General features: G+C 48.2%; 1 protein-coding gene across 2 annotated transcripts in view; it reads left to right on the top strand.

Moving 5' to 3' along the window:
* Nucleotides 1–14,768, top strand: part of MDGA2 (MAM domain containing glycosylphosphatidylinositol anchor 2) — a 396,877-nt gene that overhangs the window by 249,978 nt on the left and 132,131 nt on the right. For both annotated transcript variants that reach the window (XM_053382658.1, XM_053382753.1), the window contains exon 7: nucleotides 14,287–14,616. In XM_053382658.1, coding sequence (XP_053238633.1) covers nucleotides 14,287–14,616 — 330 coding nt within the window. The remainder of the gene's footprint in view (nucleotides 1–14,286; nucleotides 14,617–14,768) is intronic.

Here is a 14,768-nt window from a genome sequence, read left to right as displayed (position 1 = left end):
TTGCGGTGTCAGAGATATCCCGCTGTGATTATTTCATGAGGGTCATAACCTCTGTTTGCACTTTATTACCCAGAAAACTATGGACTCCTCAGGATGACAAGTTTTATAGTGTGTGGCTCACAGCGGCACTGGGTGTGTGTGTGTGGAGGTGTCACACCTGGTAAATTTTAAAATTGAGCGATTTGGATCTGCAGTAAAATGGTGCAGCATGGAAAGTTCCTGTTCAGTGTTCACCTGCTATGACCTCCTTCTGGGCTATTCTATCCCATCATCCTAGTTACCCTAACTCCCCATCAGCCAATTGAAATTCTGGGTTCACTGAGCATGCTCAGTCCTCTGTTTGTGGGAGGTCTCCCCTATAAATACAGTGGTACCTTGGTTCTCAAACTTAATCCATTCCGGAAGTCCGTTCCAAGACCAAAATGTTCCAAAACCAAGGTGCGCTTTCCTGTAGAAAGTAATGCAAAACAGATTAATCTGTTCCAGACTTTTAAAAACAACTCCTAAAACAGCAATTTAACATGAATTTTACTATCTGATGAGACCACTGATCCATAAAATGAAAGCAATAATCAATGTACTGTACTATAAAATAAATAAGACAGTATTGTAGATGGTAAAAATTAAAAAAAACTTTTTTTCTTTACCTGTACTGATGATAGCTATTGTTTGGATGGGGGGCTTTTCTCCATTTCCGCAGTCACAAAATCAATCAATCAATCAGTAGCTGAACTGTGTTCCACACTGTCCCAAAAACAAATGAACCGAAAAAACCTCAAAAAGAAAAATGCAAAATAATTAGAAATAACAAAAGTGCCAAACTTAATCTGTTCTGGAAGTCCATTTGACTTCAGAAATGTTCAAAAACCAAGGCGCAGCTTCTGATTGGTGCAGGCGCCCCGGAAACAATAGCCGACAGCCACATCGGATGTTCGGCTTCCGAAAAACGTTTGAAAACTGGAACACTTACTTCTGGGTTTTCAGCGTTTGGGAACCAAGGCGTTTGAGAACCAAGGTACCACTGTGCCGTAAATATTGTTCATGCTAAGGCGGAGACACTGTTAAATTGAATCTGTGGAGATGGCTGGTCCTTCATAGCAAGTGAGCCATGGCTTAAAACCACTCTCCCCTCTCTGAAAAGAGCCAGATTTTTGCCTAAAATGGAATACCCCAATTATGGGCACTTTCATTCAAGATTCATAGGCAGACTGTTGATATGTTCATTGCTACCATCTGCTCAGCTGCAGTTCAAAGACTGTTACAGACAAGTGCTGCATGTGCTCCTTCATTCATAGGTAGATTGCAGTCGCACTGCATCATGTGTTTATAGTCTTATTTCAAAGTAATTGTGAATATTATTATTAATAATAACCGTTTCCCCAATCTGATGCCATCCAGGCAGTTTGGACTACAACTCCCATGAGCCCCAGTCAGCAGTTCAGGACATCTGCCGGGGGCCAGGCTGCAGGGGGCTAGTGGATGCCATCAAAAGCAACAAAACCCATAATGCAGTGTGAAATTCATTTAAAGTTTTGATGGTTTGTTAAATTTATGGGTCGCTTTTTCTTGCCCAACGCACCTCAAAACGAAACGCAATCGAGCATCTCCTTCAACATTTCTTGCCGCATCGTGTAATACTGCAAGGCCCATGATGCAGTGAAAGTGTGAAGGGAGAATGCACAAGAGTGTTGAAACTGAGAATTGTCGCACTGCTGGCAGGAACAGCCAAGACCAGTGGAGTAGATCTTTGTAGTGTTTTCCATGGAAATGCATAACTTTGCACCGGGAAAATCAATTTTTGTTGTTTAGTCGTTTAGTCGTGTCCGCCTCTTCGTGACCCCCTGGACCAGAGCACGCCAGGCACTCCTGTCTTCCACTGCCTCCCGCAGTTTGGTCAGACTCATGCTGGTAGCTTCGAGAACACGGTCCCACCATCTCATCCTCTGTCGTTCCCTTCTCCTTGTGCCCTCCATCTTTCCCAGCATCAGGGTCTTTTCCAGGGAGTCTTCTCTTCTCATGAGGTGGCCAAAGTACTGGAGCCTCAGCTTCAGGATCTGTCCTTCCAGTGAGCACTCAGGGCTGATTTCCTTCAGAATGGATCGGTTTGATCTTCTTGCAGTCCATGGGACTCTCAAGAGTCTCCTCCAGCACCAGAATTCAAAAGCATCGATTCTTCGGCGATCAGCCTTCTTTATGGTCCAGCTCTCAATCTAGAGGTGCAATTTCTCCGGGGGGGGGGGAGGTCTCACATATCCCTGACCGGAAATGTAAACTGAGAAGAAACTGACTTGACATGTTGGTGTGTTTTGTTGGAGTGGGTTGGTATGCGTGTCTCTCTGTGTGTGTGTGTTTTAGCATTTCAAAACCGGCAAGCAAAGAGGTTAGCATCCAAGATTCTCTCAGAGATAGCAAAGAATATAAACCCTGACTCCCCTTGGATACAGATTTCATGAGTCATGGCATAATAAACCAAACCTTCTGCATATTTATTCATAGCAACTCAAGCCCGAGAGCCTCATGAGACTGAACAAAATATAATTAAAATTCTATCTTGATTTTTTTTTTAAATTAAAAAAACAACAAAAACCACACTCCTGCGCTGCCTAATGAATTCCTCAAATGATCAGAAGCTGGGAGAAGGAAATGGAAATGTCAGGGAGCTCGAGTGAACTCAGCTGCGTTCCCAAAGCCTCCAACGCCGGCGAGAGAAAATACTTGTGATGGCCTGCCTCTCTCTCTGTTGCCTGAACCAGGCCTGCTCCAGAAGCTCAGGGAGCCCATCAGCGTTTGAAAGAAGCAGATTGGCCACTGGGAACTGTGAGCTTCCTTATGAAATAAACAAATTTACAGCTCAAACAGTGAGCTTCCTTCCAAGCACATTTTGAAAACAGGGAAAGCGTCGGAAATAAGGGGAACGCGTACAAAATGGCTCTCCTTTCCTCCTTTCATTCTTTTGCAAAGATGCACACCGAGGATGTGGACCAAAGCAGCTATTTGATTTCTGCAACATGTCCCCACATGGTGGACACACCATGTGGCTGAGATGTGGTGAGCTTGGCTTCGGACGTGGCATTGAAACATCTCCGCAGCGAACCCAGAAAATTCCCTTTGAGGGTTCAAGTTAAGAGGCTCAAGATTCCCAGTCAGCCGGGCTTCATTCAACAGTGCAGAAATAGCAATAATATTAATGATTGTTGTCGTTGTTTAGTCATTTAGTCGTGTCCAACTCTTCATGACCCCATGGACCAGAGCACGCCAGGCACCCCTGTCTTCCACTGCCTCCCGCAGTTTGGTCAAACTCATGCTGGTAGCTTCGAGAACACTATCCAACCATCTCGTCCTCTGTCATCCCCTTCTCCTTGTGCCCTCCATCTTTCCCAACATCAGGGTCTTTTCCAGGGAGTCTTCTCTTCTCATGAGGTGGCCAAAGTCTTGGAGTCTCAGCTTCACGATCTGTCCTTCCAGTGAGCACTCAGGGCTGATTTCCTTCAGAATGGAGAGGTTTGATCTTCTTGCGGTCCATGGGACTCTCAAGAGTCTCCTCCAGCACCAGAATTCAAAAGCATCCATTCTTTGGCAATCAGCCTTCTTTATGATCCAGCTCTCTCTTTCATACATCACTACTGGGAAAACCATGGCTTTAACTATACGGACCTTTGTCAGCAAGGTCATATCTCTGCTTTTTAAGATGCTGTCTAGGTTTGTCATTGCATATTAATGATAGTCAACTGCTTTCTGTCAACTTCTGGCATCCCAGCTCATCTTTCTTCCAACCGCAGTCCTTGAAAACATTCAACCCAAGGCATTTTTGCGGAGAGACCAGGGTCCAAATCTCTCACCCGGCTACAAAGATCGCTTGGTGACCTTGGGGCAATCACAGGCTGACCTACCTCACAGTTGGGGGAATTAAATGGGGAGGGGGAGAACCATCGATGCCACCTTGAGCCCCTTGGAGAAAAAGGTGCAAAAATGAAAATGAATATCTGGGCCTTTGGCACCCTGATTCTGCCAGGGTTAGCATGCCTTTGTTTTCCGTCCACTGTGAGTGCCGTCTTCTGCCAGAGGAAAGTTGTGCAGAGTTGTCTGGACTGCAGTTGTGGGGCCATGGGGCGGGGTGTTCAGGAGTTCAGCCTACACTCGAGTAGGATCCTGGCAGAGACACATGCCCGACTGGCATGTTCTCTCCTCCTGGTCTTTCGTTCGGGAGCTTCATGAGCTTTCTTCTGCCCAAACATCACAGTGACCGATGCCAACAGACACCGGCACACTTAGAGTTTCTGCATCATGCAGAGTTTCTGCATCATGCGCGTGACAGACCTCAGCAACTCAGCATTTTGGCTAATCTACTTTTTTTACATATCAACACACACGGAGCACTGCAACATGGCTCCCTCTCTCTCTAGCATCAGACAGAGAGAAAAAGAACAAAGGACAATAGTCCCACTTCACGGAACACAGTAACACAAACATCCCGTCTCCGTCACTTCCCACTCTGTGGAGTCAAAACATACACCGTCATGTGATAGACAAAACTCCCATGACTGCAATCCTGGAGCAGGAATTCTAAAAGCAAGCATCCCAGGGGGCGAGACACCATGGGGGTGGAGAAGCCGCCCATGGCAGGCTGCTTCCTGGGCGGGGGTGGGGAGCCGCGCTGCCTTGCTAGGAGCCTTCCTCCCTTCCCTTTTCCTTTTGACAGCTTGGGTGAGGCTCCCCCCCCCCCAGGAAACAGCCCAGGAGCAGAGGGCAATGGCACACTGCCCGCCCGTGACTCCCAAGCCTCCCCTGAGCTGTCAAAACAAAGAGGGAAGGGAGGAAGGCTGCTGGCAAGGCGGCGCAGCTTTGCCCCTTCGCCCGGAGGCTCAGGGTAGGCTTGGGAGTCATGGGCAGGCGACATGCCGAATGTCACCCCCCTCAGTGATGACGCCCGGGGCAGCCCGCCCCCCCCATTCCTCCACCCCAGCTGCTCCATCCTTAAGAGGAAGCAGGCCCTTGGTTTGTGTCTCCTTTGTGCCAAGCTCTCATTTGGGCAGGGGAATGAAAAGGTCGGGAGGGAGGGCATGGGAGCTGCGCCGCATCTGTGGAAGTGCAGCCTAATGCTCCAAAGCCTCTGTGGCTCATTTGGAAGGAGCGAGTCATTCATGTAGCAGCCCCATGTTTGCACTTAGGCAGGGAACGCCAGCAGGCAGCCACAGCATTGGCAGAGTGGGCATTTTGGTGCCAGCTTTTTAATCTTCCATGCTCAAGCAGTGGGGACCATTCCTGTATTATTACAAGATTACTTTGTCCTGTTTTATATGCTCCAGGGTACCAGGTTCTCTGTAGGAAAACTATTCTCCCTATTTTGGGTTTCAGAGAGATTTTTAAAGGGGGGGGCTTTTAAGATTTTGTTCATGTGAGTTGCAATTCTTTTTTCTTTCCTTCTTATTTCCCTGAAGACCCCCCCCCCCAAAAAAATACATTATGAAAACCTATACAATGGTGCCTTGGGTTACATACGCTTCAGGTTACATATGCTTCAGGTTACAGACTCTGCTAACCCAGAAATAGCACCTTGGGTTAGAAGCTTTGCTTCAGGATGAGAACAGAGCAGCAGCAGGAAGCCCCATTAGCTAAAGTCGTGTTTCAGCTTAAGAACAGTTTCAGGTTAAGAACAGACCTCCAGAACGAATTAAGTACGTAACCAGAGGTACCACTGTATCCCCGTACATACACCACAATGAATTACAGTACATTCGTACCTCGGTTCTTGAACACCCTGGAACTTGTACGTTTCAGCTCCCGAATGATAGAAAACTGGAAGTGACTGCTCCAGTTTCCAAATGTTCTTTGGGAAGCCAAACATACAATGGGGCTTCCGCGGCTTCTAATTGGCTGCAGGAGCTTTCTGCAGCCAATCAGAAGTCCTGCTTTGGAAGTCGAACGTTTCGGAAGTCGAACGGACTTCTGGAACAGATTCCGCTCGACTTCAGAGGTACAACTGTATATACATCTGTAAAACACATTCTTATTTAGTGATCCAGTGGTTAGTATAAACCACTGAAACGGGTGTTTGGTTTCCTGGAGAAATCTGTAAATTTAATGAAGCTCCATCCTTCTCCTGCCAAGGTATCTTGGTGCTTTGTTCCTCTGTGGCGAAACTCTTCTCCATATTTTTGGTTTCCGAGAGTTTATTTTAAGGGGACGCGGGTGGCGCTGTGGGTAAAACCTCAGTGCCTAGGACTTGCCGATCGCATGGTCGGCGGTTCGAATCCCCACGGTGAACTCCCATTGTTCGGTCCCTGCTCCTGCCCACCTAGCAGTTTGAATGCACCCTTAAGTGCAAGTAGATAAATAGGTACCGCTTTATAGCGGGAAGGTAACGGCGTTTCCGTGCGCTGCGCTGGTGCTGGCTCACCAGAGCAGCTTTGTCACGCTGGCCACGTGACCCGGAAGTGTCTCCGGACAGTGCTGGCTCCCAGCCTCTTAAGCGAGATGAGCACGCAACCCCAGAGTCGGTCACGACTGGCCCGTATGGGCAGGGGTACCTTTACCTTTACTTTATTTTAAAAGGGGTGTGTGTGCCCTTTCAAGGGTCTGTCAGTGTGAGTTGCAATTCTTCCTTCCTCAGCTCAAGTCTCCAAAGCAGAAGTCTCAGAAGCCCAACGCAGATGTTAGCACCTGTTCCAGGGCTGGGGAGAAATGCGAGCGAAGGGGGATTCAGGGGCAAGAATTTATTTGCCATTTCAGCATACTGCTTGAGTCATCTGAATCTAAATCAAGCCATGTCCCACCAGGAGGGACAATCTCCTTCTGCGGACAGCTGTTGTTGTTTAGTCCTTTAGTTGTGTCCGCCTCTTCGTGACCCCATGGACCAGAGCATGCCAGGCACTCCTGTCTTCCACCTCCTCCCGCAGTTTGGTCAAACTCATGCTGGTAGCTTCAAGAACATTGTCCAACCATCTCGTCCTCTGTCGTCCCCTTCTCCTTGTGCCCTCCATCTTTCCCAGCATCAGGGTCTTTTCCAGAGAGTCTTCTCTTCTCATGAGGTGGCCAAAGTCTTGGAGCCTCAGCTTCAGGATCTGTCCTTCCAGTGAGCACTCAGGGCTGATTTCCTTCCGAATGGAGAGGTTTGATCTTCTTGCAGTCCATGGGACTCTCAAAAGTCTCCTCCAGCACCAGAATTCAAAAGCATCCATTCTTCGGCGATCAGCCTTCTTTATGGTCCAGCTCTCACTTCCGTACATCACTACTGGGAAAACCATAGCTCTAACTATATGGACCTTTGTGGGCAAGGTGATGTTTCTACTTTCTACTGGAGACAGCTAGATGCCTGTAATATGTGTTTGGGTCCATTCACCTTCTGCTTGTTGATGTGGTGCTCAGACAGGCCCATTCATGTTTCCCACTACAGACGGAAAGTTGCAGAGGATTCAATATCCTACCCCAACTTTTGGCACCCTCAAAGTGCATGCACCACGCATCTGTAAAGGAGTCTCCTCAATGTGCAGGTCTGGATTTAAACACTAGAAGAAGATATATCGCATAGTTATGATCCTTCCTGGCTCACATGAGTGAGATCAGCAGAGTACAGTTCTTTGCAGCTTATACTCAGAAGCTAAGACAAGGTTGTTTTAAACTTCTAGAAACAATTATGCAGGATGCTTTAAGGCGGAGTGGATTTTCCTGGGATTAGCCCTTTTCCTCCCTCTTAAAAGCAAAAATCACAGTTTTGTGAAGAAGTAAAAGTAGGACTTACTTACATAATCTAGGTCTTGACACAGCAATTGCAGTAGCAAAATGAAGGCAAGCTTATAACTATTATCTAAGTTACAAAAGCTCAAAACTTAAGTTCAAAAATGGCATCTCAGGTGCAGAGCTCAGACACGCTTGGAATCACGATGAAGAAAGAGGAGGCTGCTCAGAAAGGAAGGAAGTAGTGTTGCAGCTTCCTGCCGAGGCAGACAAAAGAAGTAATCTCACAGAATTCTCTCTAGCAAATTTTACAAGAAAGCTCGTCAACAGGTTTACTACACCTATCAGCCAATCACCCATTCCCACCACCCTTCTGAGTAATACCCCTCCCTCTCACTATATATAAAGGTCTGGTGACTTCTGTTTCAGTGTAGAGTCATATCTCGGGATGAATACTCTTCAGCTTAAATATTTTCGGGTTGCGCTCTGTGGCGACCCAGAAGTAACAGAGTGCGTTACTTCCAGGTTTCACCGCTTGTGCATGCGCAGACACTCAAAATGACGTTACGCGCATGCGCGGAAGCAGTGAAACACGCACGCGCAGATGCGTAATCGCGTCTTACGTTTGCATCAGGATGCGAACGGGGCTCCGGAACAGATCCTGTTCGCATCCAGGGGTACCACTGTATCTGAAGAAGTGTGCATGCACACAAAAGCTCATACCAATAACAAACTTAGTTGGTCTCTAAGGTGTTATTGGAAGGAATTTTTTTATTTTGTTTCAGAAAAAAACTCTGTGAGCCTCAGTCCCTTCATGTGCCTATCAGGCAAAGCATGAATTGTTGATCTGACGGCAATTAGGTCATCTCAATAAACCTACTAGAGCCAATGTTCTTCAGTGGAATCCAAAGCAGCAGAATTGTACTTCTACATGCGGCACATAGTTAAACTGGATGGCCGCTAACCTAGATGTTTTTAAAAGAGGATTAGGCAAACTGATGGAGTAGTGGGCTGTTGATGGCTTCTAGTCACGATGGCTCTGTTCTGCCTCCACAGTTGGAAGCAGCAATGTTCTGAATATCAGTTGCTGGAAGCCACAGAAGGGAAGAAGGGTCTGCGCCCAAATGCTGCTTGCTGGTTCCCCATAGACATTTGGTTGGCCACTGTGAGAACAGGATTCTGAACGAGATGGACCATTGCCCCCATCCAGCAGGCTCTTCCTACATTCTTTAGCGGCTTGCAAGTGGTTTAAGTTTTGCACTCTTGCCGTGCTGAGCATCCCTCTCCCCATGAAACTTTACAAGCCCATGCATAAAAACACAGAAGGGCAACGGCCACTCAGTTTAATCGCCTTGTGCATTTTACAGCCGGGAACCGCGTCCAGGACTCTCTCCTTTGCCAGCAGCCAAGGCATTTCCTGGGTCAATTTTATAGGCAGCTCCACATTAAGATGTAGATAGCCTATTGATCATGGTTGTTGCAGCCGGATGCAGTAATGATTCTTCCTAAATAATAGGTTAAAAGCTTTCCGTGCCACGAGGGCGCCTCTGAAGAGTTGGGGGGAAGAGGGTGCAATCAAGCTCTGAAGGAAGGCTGCAAACAGCAGTGGATCTCCAGGGTCTGAGGAATATTGGAAGCTGTCTTCTGCTAAGTCAGATCATAGAATCGTAGAGTTGGGACGGACCCCGGGAATCAGTGCAGTGGAGGAATAGGCAAGAAGCAGGTAGGGGGAGCACCAGCCCGCAATGGTGCCCACCTGAGAGGTGCCAGAACTGTGCTCAGGTGCACTTCAGCTGCTGAGTGCCTCACTCCTGCAGAGAATCCACCTATGGCCCCCACACCCACTGGAATCCTGCCAGACAAACAGTACCTAATTAACTTGATCCCAGGTGGATGGAGACATCTGTAGCGCTACACTTGCAAAAGATCAAGTTCTCTTGCTGTTCTCCCCCTCTCCTCTCTCCTCTCCTCCCCCCCTTTTTAAAGAAAGAGGCATTTATAAAAATTAGAGGTACCAACCTGTGTAAATCCTTCAGCAGTATTTGCATTTAAATTGAAAATGTGAATGCATCTGGTCTCATAAGTGCCAAGTAATTACTTGATATTAAAAAGTTTTGAGATGCCCTGGTAGGATAATGCCTTGCTGCTTAATTGCACCGACACTTTTTGGAAGTTGGGGATTTGTTAAATGCTAAGGAGCGGAGGAGGAGCCCCACCAGGAGCAGAGGAAGGCGCTGCTGGCGTCTGGAAGGAGAGGAGCGCGGGGAGATGCTGTTTGCAGAGCCGGACTGTGGCTCCTTCCAGTTCAGTATCGCCCACACGGACTGGCAGCTACAACTCTCTGGGGATTCAGACGGGGGTCTCTATTGCAGTTAGGACTGTTCCACAATTGGAAGCAAGATTTCTGGAACCTCCCTGTCTCCCAACGACGCCTCTGCCTCCCTTCCCTTTTCCAGTCCCCTGACAGTCTCGCTAGTTCCACAGGTTCTCTTAATTTGTTTTGCCAGTCTGATTTAGATGGGGTAGCATCTGGGGGAGCTGTAGTTTGTTAAGGGCACTGCAGGCTGTTATAAGACCCTCCTATTCCCCTCCCAAAACCACCAATCCCTTTTCCCAGGGAGCTCCTGCAATTGTAGCTTTGGCAGGGGAAAAATGAGAGTCTCCTTACAGCCACCAGGACCCTCAAGAAGCTACAGTTCCCAGGATTCTTGGGGGGAAAGCCATGTGTGTTTCAAAGCGGCACCGTAGTCCTTTAAATGCACAGTGTGAATGTGGCTTTGATCACGAAGTGGGGGCGAGAGAGAAAAAAAAGACTCAGCAGAATTTCCTTGGGGGGGGGGGAGAAACAGTCTTCTGAGAATTGTTGGCTCAGCTCTAGCCCAATTTGCTTCGTCTCGCAGGCCGGCTCCTTACTACGGTCGACGCCACGGGCTTTGCATGGTCAAACCCGTAAACACCCTCTGCAGAGGCCGACGTGAGCAGCCCTGGGTCCCTGGTGGGTGCTTCAGAGGCGGCTGACTTTGCCATAAGTATTCCAGCAAAGCCTGTTGACAGAAGGGAGCTGAAAGGCTCCCTTTGATGCCATTCATGTCCTGCTAAATGTGCATTTGCAAGATAGGGATGTTTGGGCAGATTAGAGGAGTGCTTTGGGTGGAGGAAGGCCAGCACAGCTGAGAGGACGTGGAGAAGTTGTCGCCAAGGCAGTTGCAACTTAATTTGTGCATGAGAAATGCAGTTGGTTGAGGCAGCGGATAGGAGGGGCTGGTTTTGGCCACAGGGAGGGCTTAGGACATGTTTTGGAATTGCTTAAGAAGATGTTCTGGAGTGGGTGAGTCTTGCAGGTGGGGCGTTTCCTGAGTGTGGAGCAGGCAGCTGCTAAAATGGCCTCCCTTTTTTCTAATGGTGTCAAATCCTTTAAGGCAAACGCCCGTCCAAAGCGGCTTAAAATGATCAGGAAGGAAAGATGAAAGGAACAATTAAAAATAAGCAGAAAGCTACAACTCAGCAGCGCTCCATATAGAATCAGAGAATTGTGGAGTTGGAGGTAAAAAAGGGAAAGGGAAAGGACCCCTGACAATTAAGTCCAGTCACGGACAACTCTGGGGTTGTGCACTCATCTCGCTCTATAGGCCGAGGGAGCCGGTGTTTGTCCGCAGTTTTTCCAGGTCATGTGACCAGCATGACTAAGCCGCTTCTGGCAAACCAGAGCAGCGCATGGAAATGCCGTTTACCTTCCTGCTGGAGTGATACCTACAGTGGTACCTCAGGTTACATACGCTTCAGGTTACAGACTCCGCTAACCCAGAAATAGTACCTCGGGTTAAGAACTTTGCTTCAGGATGAGAACAGAAATTGTGCTCCGGCAGCGCGACAGCAGCAGGAGGCCCCATTAGCTAAAGTGGTGCTTCAGGTTAAGAACAGTTTCAGGTTAAGTACAGACCTCCAGAACGAATTAAGTACTTAACCCGAGGTACCACTGTATTTATCTACTTGCACTTTGACGTGCTTTTGAACTGCTAGGTTGGCAGGAGCAGGGACCGAGCAACGGGAGCTCACCCCATCGCGGGGATTTGAACTGCTGACCTTCTGATTGGCAAGCCCAAGGGGCACATTGGTTTAGACCACAGAACCACCCATGTCCCTTCTCGCCTTTACGTACTTCTGAGAAGAGCAAAGCAGAAGCTGGCCAGCATGTGCAAGTCTACTCTCTTTTTTAGACCTATGATTCCTAGCTGCTGTTTGACAAGCTACAGGACAAACCCGTTTGCATTTCCTTTCCTTCAGCCCCTCTCCTGTGTAGCAGCTGTGGGCTTTGAGCTTTCCAGCCCACTACTCTACTGTTGCACATGTGTGCGTTGGCGCAAGGGCCCATCCTGGCTGTCCTAGCCACCTGCTAAGAGAATGAGGAGCCAGGAGCACATTTATTTGACCAGCACCAGAACCAGGGCCGATCCCCAAACCAGCTGGAGATACAGCTTGCCTGCGTCCCATGTGGAGTTGGAAGGGACCCCAAAAGTCATTTCTGCAATGCAGGGATCTCAGCTAAAGCATCCATGACAGATGACCATCTAACCTCTGCAAAAAAAAAAACACCTCCAGAGAAGGAGAGTCCACAACCTCTTGAGGGAGACGGTTCCACTGTCAAACAGCTCTTAATCCTTTAGAATCGGTGTTATATTGTGCCGGCAGCTGCTCCCAGTCACCAGCCTGTCAGCCACATTCTGGATCAGTTGTAGTTTCTGGAATAAGATGTTTGAAGATGGCTCTCATATCATAGAATGACAAAATCATAGAGTTGGAAGGAACCCCAAGGATCATCTAGTCTAACCCCCCCTTCAATATCTCCTCTCAGTCTTCTCTTCTCCAGGCTAGACCAGCCAACTCCCTCAAGCATTCCTCAGGAGGCTTGGTTTCCAGAACCTTGGTCCAAAGAGTCAAAGCTATTGAGTGTGGATGAGAGATTTCTGTATTTGCCATGCATACGGGCAGGGGGGAGGGAGCTGTCCTGATGTGAACTATGGATGACCTCGTAAGACCTTTCCCAGCATGCATTGCTGCACATCCGGCCACGAAATTGCTAAATGACGTAGGAACCGTGTTGTGACACAAGAGAGACGATGAGCTTGTCTAGAGCCTTCTGCCTTTTGTTGCGATAATGTCCCCCTTGGTCAGTCCACCATTGCATCAGTCCAGGGCAACAGACTGTCAGCGGTGTCCTAATTTCACCCACACCTCGTCCTCCTGGGAAATAAGGGGGCATGGAATCAGCAGCCAGAGAAATAAGGGGGCCTGGAAGTTCTCCTAGGCTGCGGAGTCCGTGCTGCTGCTGCTGCTGAAATTTGCTTTTTGCTATTTGTCTTGCACAGTTTGCATTCAGCCTGAATGTTTGCTTGCTAAAACGTTCGGCCCGTGTCTTTGTCTTCGTGGCACTTTTCCAGCACGAAGCAAAACAGAGACACTTATACGAGCAGGAATCGTATGGGTGGCACTTAAAAAGTGGCTTATCTTTTAAGGTGGCTTGTGGAGCATCAAACTTCAGCACGCCCAGAGGCTAAGTGAGAGCAGCAGGCCAGGCAGGGAGGCACAGTGGTTGCTTCTCCTTGGCCTCGTGGCTACAGCCTAACACAGCAAAGCACATTCAGTCCAAAGGAGAATGTAGAATTGGGGGGAATTGGCTGTTACTTACAGAACTGCTGGCCCAACAGAGATGCTCTCCCTTTTTGACAGTTTGCCATGGTGTTGTGTCTCCCCTAAGGAAGGGGGAGAAATCTTACTTACTTTGTTGTTATTTCTCTGCCCTCCCACATAAGGCCCCAGGGTTTGGTTGCAACAGTGAAAACACAATATTAAAATCAGTTTAAAGAAACTTACAATCACAGAAATAATGTAGGGGCTGAAAATATACATCCCAGGTTGTCAAAAGCCATTCGTCATTTGCCAGAAGCTGCGCAATGAAGGTGTCAGACACACTTCTGTGGGGAAGGGGTTTCCCAGCTCAGGGGCCACTACAGAGAAGGCCCTGTGCTGTCACCCCTTGAGCCTCAGTGGGTGGAGGACAGACCAAAAGGGCCCCCTCTGCCTATCTCAGCACCCAAGAGAGTCTGTAAGGAAGGAGGTGGTTTTTTAGGTATTTGGGTTATATCTGCGTTGTTTTAATGAGAAACGACCTTATTCCAGCATTACAAACCATTGCATGAACCCAACACACACTTATCCTCTGCAATCTGCACTTCTTTGAATTTTGCAAAACGCTTCTCCAACCAAATAATGTGTATTAAAGGGTGCATAAGAATGTGTGTATTAGTGGGGGAAAGCATCAATGAATGCATTATATGGAAGTAAGCAGTTTGCAGAAATATGAACATTAGTCAAAAGTGCATACAAAAAATGTGTACGTTAAGAGAAATTTGCACTAAATTGCCATCAAAGTTTCACACAGCTTTTGAAACATTATACTTGTGTTGCAAGTTGCTGAAAAAATGTGGACAACTCAATTGGAAAAGCTGTGAGAAGTAGAAATTGGCAGGTTCCTGCATCCCTGGTCTCACCTGTGCAGTGAATCAAAAGGGGTCCTTGCCCCCCCAACTCACCTTGCGCTTCTCTTCCCTTTAGCCTTGAAGAAAGGGCGGTTCTGGATCACACCTGACCCGTATCACAAAGACGACAACATCCAGATCGGCCGGGAGGTCAAGATCTCCTGCCAGGTGGAGGCAGTCCCTTCCGAGGAGCTCACCTTCAGCTGGTTCAAAAACGGCCGGCCACTGCGCAGCTCAGAGAGGATGGTCATCACGCAGACGGACCCCGACGTCTCCCCGGGCACCACCAACTTGGATATCATTGACCTGAAGTTCACGGACTTTGGGACATACACCTGTGTTGCATCCCTGAAGGGTGGGGGGATTTCGGACATCAGCATCGATGTCAACATTTCCAGCAGCACAGGTGAGGGCATTTCCATCACTGATGGAGTCTGATTTGGCAGCCAGAATGGGAGGCAAGAGGTAATGTGTCAGGTGGCTGTTGCGGTTGCTCAAGAGTAACCAGGCAGGACTCCAACCTGTCATTTACAGGCTTTATTTTGGTGCAAACTATTT

Source organism: Podarcis raffonei, chromosome 1, assembly GCF_027172205.1.
Source record: "Podarcis raffonei isolate rPodRaf1 chromosome 1, rPodRaf1.pri, whole genome shotgun sequence".
NCBI lineage: Eukaryota > Metazoa > Chordata > Lepidosauria > Squamata > Lacertidae > Podarcis > Podarcis raffonei.
The sequence above is the reverse complement of the archived record's forward strand: the minus strand, read 5'-3'. Positions and strand labels throughout refer to the sequence as shown.